Here is an 11,104-nt window from a genome sequence, read left to right as displayed (position 1 = left end):
TGTGTGTGTGTGTGTCAACTGTGCCACTATTTTTACTATCCAACTTCAGAAGTACTCACCCTCCTCTCCTTTCCTATCCAGGGCACCGCGTTGGTGTTTGCTCCACTGCGAGGTGAAACTCTGAGACTCTTTTGTCAACTGGCCCAGCAGGCCGGACTCTGCGCCTCTCAACACCAGCAGTATGATGCTCAGGTCTGGGATGTTCACTTAAAGGTAAGAAGCATGTTCAAGAATTAAAAAAGACACTCACACAATCAGCATGACTCCAAAGCCCTGTATCCCGTAAAAAACATTTGAATCTGTCGTTGTTTTGTTAAGAGGGACATAACCATAATTGATGTTATCAAAGTCTGCTGGCAAGGTGCTCTTATAATCACTCATACGTATGATTGTTTCTTTGCATTAATGAGTGTCACTTTTTCATGAGTTTCACATCAAAGAACTGTGTGTGACTATAATTACTGTTTGAATAAAACAATACAGTTCTGCATGATCATCAACTGTTTGCTTTTAGGTTGTTTTTAAGAGATTTTCTGCATTGGCTATCAACCAAACATCAGTTTATGTGATGACTTTAACCAAGTAACAGTAGTTAAAAGATTTTTTCAAGTCCACATGCCAAATGTTTGTTGAGAGAGTTGGTTTGTGGTTGTAGTGATTCCTTTACTCCAGACTGGCCATGACACTATTCCTTCATAGGGCTCGCTACACTGTAAGAAACAGGGAATCTACAGGCTGATGAAGCCTCTTATTTGCTTAGGTTGAACTTTTACCAAGGCTAACAATATATGAGCATTGTTTTAAAATTAGTCTCGCTTTGCCAGACCTTCATCCACGGCGCTGCAGGGGAGGGTCTGGCCAGTCCACATAGCATTCCAGGATGGGAGAAAAATGTGTTCTGCTTTATTGGCAATGTCTTTTAAACTAATCACAATCTTCATGGTTGGTGCTTATCACCGGACAGAGCCACGGTTCCGCTGCAAAATAGCCTCGGGAAGGAACTTGTTGAACAGTTTTAGTCGTGCAACAGAAAACTCAGACAGTCTAGCTAGCTGTCTGGATTCACCCTGCAGAGATCTGAGGAGCAGTTAACCATAGTCCTCAGAAATCGACCAGAGTTTAAAATTCACACACAAACAAAACGGAAGGTAACTGACATTCGGCTGAAAATTGTGAAATCCGGCGGAATAACGGACAGCAACGGAGCAATCCCGGAAGTGGAACGTCGTGGATGTAGACTATAAGTCTAAGCGGAAAAAAAGCTGCCTTAGCTTGAACAGTGAGAATACAGAGAGGAGAGCGGAGGAGGAGAAGAGAGAGGAGAGAGAGAGAGAGAGAGAGAGAGGAGGAGAGAGAGAGAGAGAGAGAGAGAGGAAGGAGAGAGAAGGACAGTGAAAAAGAGAAAAGGAGTGACAGAAAGGACATGAGTAGGCAGTGTTAAAAGAAGTGGTGTCCAGCTGTTAACTCCATTACACACACAGCTACAGAAGAACAGGACAGCAAGGAGTGGGCTAAATTGGTGCACATGTTCACCTACACTGGTGGGACAATTGGACAGACTGGCCATTAAAGTGACTGTTAAAGTGGCCTGAACCTCAGCAAGGAAAAGCTCACTCCTTTCTCTTTACTATGTGGCCTTCAATACATTTAACATCACAATCACTCACACATTCTATATCTAAGTGACTCTGGACCCTTTCAAACAACATTCAGGGTGAGCACACACTTACAGGTTCAAGACCAGTTTAAGGCAGGCGGAGGTCAACTTGTCACAATCCACATTTGGCCACCACACCACCCTGCAGTGAGAGGGTCGGTGACCACTGTTCAACCACTATCTTGAAAAAGTAATTTCTGTTAAAAACGTAATGCCAACCAGATTACATTTTAAAAAACACAACAAGGAAATTGTTAATATATACTGTATGCCAATTGTTACGATATCCTATATTGGAAAAAAACTCAATTCACATTATTGTGGGTATGTTGCCAATGAAAACGCTTTGTTAAAATCATGGAAAGAGCATTGTCTTGGTTAAATAGTCATATACCCCACGCTAACTTTAAGCACAAGACATATGTAGTACAGATTCAGTATTTAACCAAAATCACCATCTTTTCCTCACTGTGAACAAGTCTTTCAGTAGCCTAAGAATATGTAGGACGCAGGACTCAAAGGCTGATATCATCCACCCTGACCCCTTCTGATTACTGTAACTTGTGCACAGTACGGACTGGAAAAAATGTTGCCAATAAACCAGGCAATAAATAGTGAACACTTGTAAAGTACATACATATAATTTTGTATTAATTTTATAAGGAATGGCTTCAGATGAAAAATCATATAGTAGGTGGTTTTGGCTTCCGGTGGAGTGGGAGCAGCACAAGAAGAGCTTAGGAAAGTTGTTAGGGGAAGCTATTTTAGAAAAAGGACACAAAATTCTAGAAAAGAAATTAAAATAAGAGGTACTCAGAATGACAGAAGAAAGGGGGCAAAAGAGAGGAAGACGTTAAGAGGGACGTAAGAAATGGCTTCGGTGGGATTAAAGTGGATGCTGCCATTGCCTTAAATTTGAAAGAAATACAACCTTGTTTGGAAAAAGCTGCCAAGAAAATTGATTGGTCCTCAAGGCCACAGAATACAGTCATCAAATAATTCTAATGGTTTAGAACTTCAACCGCTTGGAAAAATTGCTACACAGACCTGTTTTAGTGATGAGAGTGAACAATGAAATTCAGACTAAAATGGATGTGGGATATTTTTAGAAAACACCTTGGAATTAAGCTGTTTTTCTTTGGCATGAAAGGTGACTGACCATTCGGCTCACTCTTGAAATGCACACTTCCGTCTGCGTGACACACACACACACACACACACACACACACACACACACACACACACACACACACACACATACTGTAACACATGCCGCATACACACATACACCATGGGGTCAGGTGCTGCGTGTGGATATGAGGACAAGTTGAAGTGCCTCCCTCACATCTGAAGGTGATTAAGTCTCTTCTGCTTATCTTCTGGTGAACACTCTGAAGAACCACTGTGTGTTTTAGCTTGTATGTGCCTGACTGACCATTCTACACACACACACACACACACACACACAGTGGATATAGCTAAGGAACAAGCTATATCATGATCCCACACAGACCAGACATCACTCAGACAGCATATTGGCTAGACATTACACACAAACACACACACATCACATTATCACAGCGAAACATACACTACCACCATGCACACACTCACACATACACATCCAAATGAGCAGCTGCTACTCATTTGCACTACAGATTAGCTTTCTTCAGCTATATTTACTTTCAGTGGGTGGATCAGAACACAAGAAAAATGCATATCAGAGCCGACAGTGGAACACACACTATGGATTTTCTTTCACTGTGGCTTAAAACAATTAAAGACCAAAAGCAGGTGTATCAATTTTAAGAAAAAAAACTGAAACTGAAAAGGCTGCATGTTATTTTCACATTACTGGGAATCTAGCTGTTAAATTGTCTCTAATTTGTAAGAAAACGTCTGACTTAATGCTACATTAAATAAACTTTTACTGTCGCTGCCTCAGTCTTCAATAGATTGTGTGTGAATAATAAATTTACATTTTGAATTGAAATGTGTAAAATATTTCATGAATCTACTAATTGTAAATATTGAGAAAATAATCAAAATGAATTGAGCTTGCACATTTAATTTTATATTTCTTACTCAAGAATGTAGACATAAAGTGGACAGATTCTGTAATCTGCTGTAACTTTAACAAACAAGGCAATAAATAAAGAAACAAATCTATGACACTGATAGAGCAGAGGTAGAGTTTTTAGTTTAACTGAAGGCCACAGCATAGTGTAGCTCAATTATTTGCAACATGCAGGAGATATGGTTGACATTAGTATCGATAAATTAATTAAAGGACATTTGCAATATCAGTGTATCATTTTATGACAAATTAGTATGTACAGTAATCCAATTAGTGTTCAATGAAGTTGATGGTGTTCTACTGTTAAGCATCACATCAGACAAAACTCTTTAAATGCAATAAACAAAATTCTCACTTACTGATTTTGTTAGTTTTCCAATGCATTTTGGTTGGAATCATTAGCACGGACAACAGAGATCTGATAATCTCGTATAATACTAGAACGCTGAAAGACACAAAATGATAATACTGAGTTATCGCTCCAACTTCGGTGTCAAGTTAGCCACACACCCAAATCAAAGTCCAAACCTGTTGAAATATTCACACAGCCACACAACAACATCCTGTAATTAGGAGCGTTTCCACGTGTCATTTTGGCCGAGTTTACTTCTTTTCATGCTCCCACAGCCACACACAAGCTCCTCCATCTGGCACAGACGCATTTAAACAAACGTACCCCAGTAGCTGTGGGTATACTGGCGTTCCTCGCTGTGCCAGATTTGACACACGTTGGATTTGATTTTGTTTGGAATATGCTGTGTCTTAATGCTTGCTTTGTGTGTGTGTTTTTAGCAGTTTTTTTTTTTTACAAACCATCTCTAGACCCCCAGCTTGCTACTCTGCAGTTTTTCAAACGTACACACACTTTCGCCCTCTGACACAAACACACACGAGGGAGTGCAGACAGCAGGCAGGCAGGGCCGATGTGAAGCGGTATAGTGTGTGTCTGTGTGTGTCTGTGTGTGTGAGGTGTGTGCTGGGACGGGCAGACAGGGCTAGCGCGTTATCCTCTTATCCCCACTGTTGTGGAATAGAGAGGCAAGCAGCTGGAGGGACTGCAAGCAGCCTGATAATGCCAGCGCTATTTTCTAACCCGCCATCTTAATCTTGTTACTCAAATGGTTGTGAAGAGAGAGTCATGAATTTTAATTTCTCTCAAAAACACACACACACACACACACACACACACACACGCACACGTGTAGATCCCCCCATCTCTCTCACATGCATAAATAGTATCCCCACTGTGTCCATGCACTCACACTTATTTCTCTGTCTCCCTCCTTCACTCTTTTTCTCTCTCCCCCCTCAGCTGCCTGGCTACCCCCGTCCTTCCTTTCTCTGACATATCTTCCTTCACCCTCCGCCCCTCTGCTCCCCTCTTCCCATCTTCCCATTTCCTACATCACGACCCACTTCTCTATTTATTCAAGCCTGTCCTTCTATCCCTTCCTCTACTCATCTCTCCATCCACCCAATCTCTCATTCTCTGTTTCCTAATCCTGCTGAGAGAGACCCCAGACATCCGGTTCATCCATCCCTCCCTTGTCTCAGAGCCCCTCTCTCTTTTTCCACCTTGTTCACTTTCTCTCCGGTCCACACCAGCAGGGCAAGAATAAATGAGAAAAAAAAGAAGCCAGAGAAATAGAGAGGCAAAATGAGAGTATGAGAGAGGGAGACAGAAGCTGGGGCGAAAGTGGCAATAAAATAAATGACTTGCACCTTGGAAAGGAAAAAAAGGAGAAAAGATTGTGGGGTCGGTGGGGTGGGGGGTCGCGTTGAGAGCCGATTTAGCCAGCCACCCATGAAGCTGATTAGGCAGCCTGCGATCAGGAGGAACAGCTTTGCTTGTTAAACTTTTCACCTCTGCAAGCTCTTAGTCCTCACCGCGTTAAGGCCCCCTCCCTCCCGCTCTATTCCTTCATCCCTCCATCTATCTCTTCCTTGCTCCTTCCGCCTGGTAGAATTTGAATGTGAATGCTGGCCGTGGTCCCCATAGCAGGCTTAGCACAGGGGGCAGGCAGCTGCCCCTCCACGCCCAACCACCCCCTGGGCCTTCTGCGCTCTCTCTCTCTCTCTCTCTCTCTCTCTCTCTCACTCTCTCTCTCTCTCCCTCTTTCTCTCTCTGGGGGTCAGAGGTGCAACCACTGGTCTGTGCCTGGAGGGATGGCCACAGGAAGATAACGCACATGAAGGGAACTGGGCGAGAAAGGGAGGGACTGAGGGTGAGAGGGGAGAGGTGGACATGAGCAGTTTGTTGATATTCAGCATAAAAAGAGAGAAATTGAAAAAAAGGCAGAACGGGGAGAAACAGAGTAGAGGCAAAGATCTCTAACGGTGGGCGCCCAGATAGCTCAGTTGGTAGAGCAGGTGACCATATATAGAAGTATACGCCTCATTGCAGCAGGCCTGGGTTCGACTCCGACCTGCAGCCCTTTGCTGCATGTCATTCGCCCCTTCTCTCTTCCATTTCACGTCTTCATCTGTCTTGTCAAAAATTAAGGCTAAAAAATGCCAGATAAATAATCTTTTAAAGAAATCTGTGACGGTGTCAAGACAAGCTGTTGAAAAAGGGGTGATGAGACATGTGAGAGAGGTCGTTCAGATAGCTATTTAAACCTAATACCTATTTTCTGGGTGTAGTGACATTGTGAACTCTATTTACAAGAATAGTTCAACACCACCACTTTCTCTAGTTTTACACCTGTATACTTCCATTGGTACATGCGCATTGTAACTACTTTTATTTAATAATTTTTTGATAATAGTAGAGCAATGTATAAATTTGAGCCAGGATTTTGAGGGATGACACAATTGTTTTATCTACTCATCTATTTATTTTTGGGGGGTTTTGCTGAAATTTAAGTTTTTGCTTTAAAGCACTTTGGTTAACACTTGGTAAATTAGACTATTTTTCCATAGCCCTGTTACCCTTTTGTGCTTCACCGTTACTGTGTCTGTGCAGGTAACATGTTACCTGCACAGACACAGTTTACGCCATATCACATGCATGCAACTTTATTGCCAACTTATTATAGTATGTGTGTAAAGAGGGTGAGAGACCTGTAGAGATTGTAGTTTCACTGAGATGAGCAGAAGAAAGTCTATCTACAGTCACTTTCATTGAGGAGTTGTAGTAATTAATGACATCACTGTTTTATGACACTTTACAACTGTCGTGTCATTTTTTCGTTGCAGTGTGGTACACAATTAAAGGTCTTATGAGCTGGTCTGCATATTTTTAAGCTGGAAAACGGCACACAGTCAGCATTTGAGATTGTTATGTAAATAGATTTGAGTTGGATGGATGGCCACTTGCATATTAGTTACATGTTGTTGACGGGGGGTGAATTTGGGATCAGTCTGAGTTTCTGTTTGTTGTGAACAAACCTTTTCACACAGTTCTCACTTATCCTGGTCTCATCCTGCTCATGTACACACAGACATTCACACACTCACACATGAGCAGAACCACTAAACTCAATTTCATAAGTCTCTGATCATTTGGCCAGACGCTGGGCGGGCTGATTAACTGGTGCAGGCCCAAACTGCCAAGTCTGCTTAAAAGGGCACTGAGTGGGCACCACATGGGCATCCCACAAAGGTGTGTGTGTGTGTGTGTGTGTGTGTGTGTGTGTGTGTGTGTGTGTGTGTGTTTGAAAAGGGTATGCACACTTGAGCTGGAATAATTATTCAATTAATCAATTTACAGAAATTTATCAGCAACAATTTTTCAAGCAAAAGTGTCCTACATTAGGAAATTGTGATGGAAATGTGTCATTATTTTCTGAGGTCTTAAAGATCAAATAATTAAAAAAATAATAATCAAGAAAATAATGGGCAGATTTATCAATAATTAAACTCATGGTTAGTGTTTAGCCCTAATCCACATCATTGCAGCTTTATGCTGTAATTACACATTATATTGACTTGATCTAACCTGCCATGTTGCATGTACTGTATGATATTGATAAAAATTATCAATATGTATAAGAATATTTGATTAATTTCAATAGCGTGACTTAGAGTGGAGGAGGGGTGACATGCATTCTAGGACTGTAAACCGGCAATGATGTGATTACACGGTTAGTGTCTTAAATCCCAAGGCAAGCAGGACACCCACGAAATAATAAAAATATTGATGAAATTAGATAAAGTATTCTACCAAACAAATGCTTCATGTAGAATTTTTAGTCTGCGTAGTTAATGCTTTTCATGTGCTGCGTTTTTCAGATGCTGACAGAGGGAAAAGATGCATACGATGAGAACATCCACTATCCTCTCCTCATCACCTTGACCAAAGCACCTCAACCTGTCAGCCACACTCAGTAAACCAAAACAAGTGAGCCCTCAGCTCTACACAGCACCACTCCACATGCTTTTGGAAATTTGAGATGGAATAATGCTACAGAGTCATGTCAACACTGTGAACCATGGGTGATCTAAATGAGGAGTAAGAATTGCACTGAAGCAGAATTACAATACAGTAAGGCCATCAATATCAAGTGTTCAGTCACAGATATTTGAGACATTTTTCTACTGGCCACAGAGGATTTATTATCAGATGATGCATGGCTTTGGACAGTATTTAAGCATGCATGTTTTGTAGTTTGAAGTGTAGAAGAACGACCTCATTTCCAAAGCAGTGGGGGATATGTTTATTGTGGCAGAAGAGGAAAAAAAGGAGAGGCGGATATAGTCCGACCTATGTTTTAATCAATCTTTCAAATGCAAAAAAACTTCAGTCAGTCTCCAAAATTGTCACTCGGTCATTTATACCTTTAATCAATTAGCCTCATCTCTTTAGTTAATCAGCCATCCAGGAAAGTGAACCACATTGCCAAACAGTCATTTCGTCAGTCAGTCAAGTAACCAGTCTATTTAATTACCTAATATGGTAGTTACTAAGCCAGTAATCCAGGCATCATTCCATTCAACAAGCCAGTCAGTTGTTTAGTCAGTCAGTTACATGGACATTTCCTCCGTCAGTCCTATAGTAGGTGTCAGTTGGCCCTATTTAACCTGTCAGTGTTAACCTATGCCACTGTGTTTCTGGCCCCAGCATGGAGGCCAGCTCTAATTCATTAACCATCACAGACTGTGGAGCGGCTCACAGTTTCCTTTGTGTTTCCTTTATTTCTCTTTGTTCCCTTCTTCCCCCACTTTAATTTCTTCTAATACCACTCATTCATCCCAGTCAAAGGTCAATATTAAGAACTTCTTTTGTGCGTTACTTACAACAGTACATTAACATATTAAGGCACGTTCAGACTCTGGAGTAATTGTTGCTGCCCAGGAGCTACAGCTTGCAAATTACACAGCAACATCACCACCACGGATACAAGTAGTCCATACATAAAATAGTAGTGTGTGTGTGTGTGTGTGTGTGTGTGTGTGTGTGTGTGTGTGTGTGTGTGTGTGTGTGTGTGTGTGTGTGAGTGTGTGTGTGTGAGAGAGAGAGACAGAGAGAATACATGCACATGTTGCAACGACTCCTACTACATGCAGTTACTGACTACTGACCCGAATACTGTGGAATAGATAAACATATGTATGATATTCTGTACAGAGCAGAATTTCTTTGCATCTTTTTCCCCCTTACTTCTTTTTTTTTTAAATGCAGACCTCTCAATGGTCTTTTTCCCCTCATGTCCACTGGCTCTGTGTCCGCAGCATCAAAGTTCATGCTTAACGGGTTGAAGTGCTACATTAAATTTTGAATGTATGCAATGCCTATATTTTATGTCTCCTGATACAGCAAAAAACTTTCACACATTTCAGAGTAATTGCTTCTCCATTTTGTTGGCATTTTACTTATCAGCACAATTAACTGTTTTACTCAGGTCTTTTTCCATGCATTCAGCTCTTGTGGTATTAAAGAAACGCCAAGTGTCAGTGGGCCGATTGAGCCTGAAGTTGTACCTTTCACTAGTAAAGTGTTTTCATAGTTCACTGTGATCCATTGCTGTACACAGCAGCCAAAAAGCTATGCAGTAACTCCCAGTGGCTGCTGTTTGCATTCCTCATGGTAAAAGAATAATCCACCTTCAGAAATGAGAGGTATTCAGAAATGTAAATTAAGCCAGTTTCATCAGTGGTCTGAATGCTTTGAGGACGTAAATTGCATTGCAGAAACGTTCCCATTGCAAAGGTTTAGAAGTGTGTTTAATTACATTTTTATCTGTAATGTAGTTTGTTGTATACCTTTGATATTTGTGGGCTAACACATAAATACAATCCCAACTGTGACTGTGTACAGGGACTTCATCACTGCCTATTTTGACATCACCGCCACTAACAGTGATGTCACTTTGCAACACAATGCATCGGGCACCACTGTTTACCACTGTTACCCAGCACTGCATTGCTGCTTCTTGCAACATCACTGCCTCTATTAAAAGAAAAAATCTTCACCTGGTGCACCCACGCTCTGCTGTGATGTCACATTTTTACATAGTCATGTCACTTCTATTGATATTAGTGGACACTTCTCACTGTGACATCAACAGACCGGAACCACTGATAGTCAGTGGTATTCAGTGACGGTCATGTGCTGCAGCTGAGAATTACCGTGGGCAAATATCATATAGGAATGCTTTGTTTATTATTTTAAACAGATTTATGTCACAGTATTGTGGGATGTCTCAGCTAGGCTATCATTTTGATTGTCAAACAGAATTCTTAGAATAGTTGGTCATTTGCAGGCCATGTCCGCACTACTTTATTAATAATGTTTGGATCTACTATCTTCTATCAACACCAAGCCTTTCTTTCTGCCACCACAAACACAACTTCAAGAAAATTCTCCAATTTGAATAAAGTTATAGCTGCTTCTGTAGCATAAGAACACCAGACACTTATCACAATTATCATATGTTTTATAATGGTTTGATGCAAAAAAACGATCTGTATTTATGAATTAAATATTTTAATTTATCCACTTTAATGTGGACATGACTTCATAGTAAGTTTCTCTGTGCAGTATATCAAATTTGCGCTGATTGACTGTAATTAATGAGTAATAAAGGTTGTATTTTGCAGACTAAGGGTGGGTGCTTTTGTGTGAATGAATATCAATAAAAAACATTTTCAAATTTTGGACTCCAGACTTTTTTTCTTTTTAAAATGTCAATTGAACAATGCGTAATTTAACACATCAGCTTTATGACTAATAAGCTAATATGACATTTTGAAAAAAATTGCAAAATGATTTCATTATTACAAATAAATATGTAGTCCCCGTACAGACTAAAGTATGGAGTGTGGACTGGTAGATGGACAGGTGCCAGTTCGGAGAAAGGAACCGAACCCGAAACTGGTCGGGGTGCCTTTAACAACCGAGTAAAAAAATTGTAATTTCTCCTGCGGGA

The 11,104-nt window shown here is 40.9% G+C and overlaps 1 protein-coding gene across 1 annotated transcript in view; it reads left to right on the top strand.

Moving 5' to 3' along the window:
* camkmt (calmodulin-lysine N-methyltransferase) overlaps window positions 1-10,825 on the top strand; it is a 110,162-nt gene extending 99,337 nt beyond the window's left edge. The window contains exons 10-11 of the mRNA XM_032541921.1: window positions 82-213; window positions 7,968-10,825. Coding sequence (XP_032397812.1) covers window positions 82-213; window positions 7,968-8,066 — 231 coding nt within the window. The 3' untranslated portion in view covers window positions 8,067-10,825. The remainder of the gene's footprint in view (window positions 1-81; window positions 214-7,967) is intronic.
* The last annotated feature ends 279 nt before the right edge of the window (window positions 10,826-11,104 follow it).

Source organism: Etheostoma spectabile, chromosome 17 (assembly GCF_008692095.1).
Source record: "Etheostoma spectabile isolate EspeVRDwgs_2016 chromosome 17, UIUC_Espe_1.0, whole genome shotgun sequence".
NCBI classification, from domain to species: Eukaryota; Metazoa; Chordata; class Actinopteri; order Perciformes; family Percidae; genus Etheostoma; species Etheostoma spectabile.
Note: the sequence above shows the minus strand (reverse complement) of the source record. Positions and strands in the feature narration are given on the sequence as shown.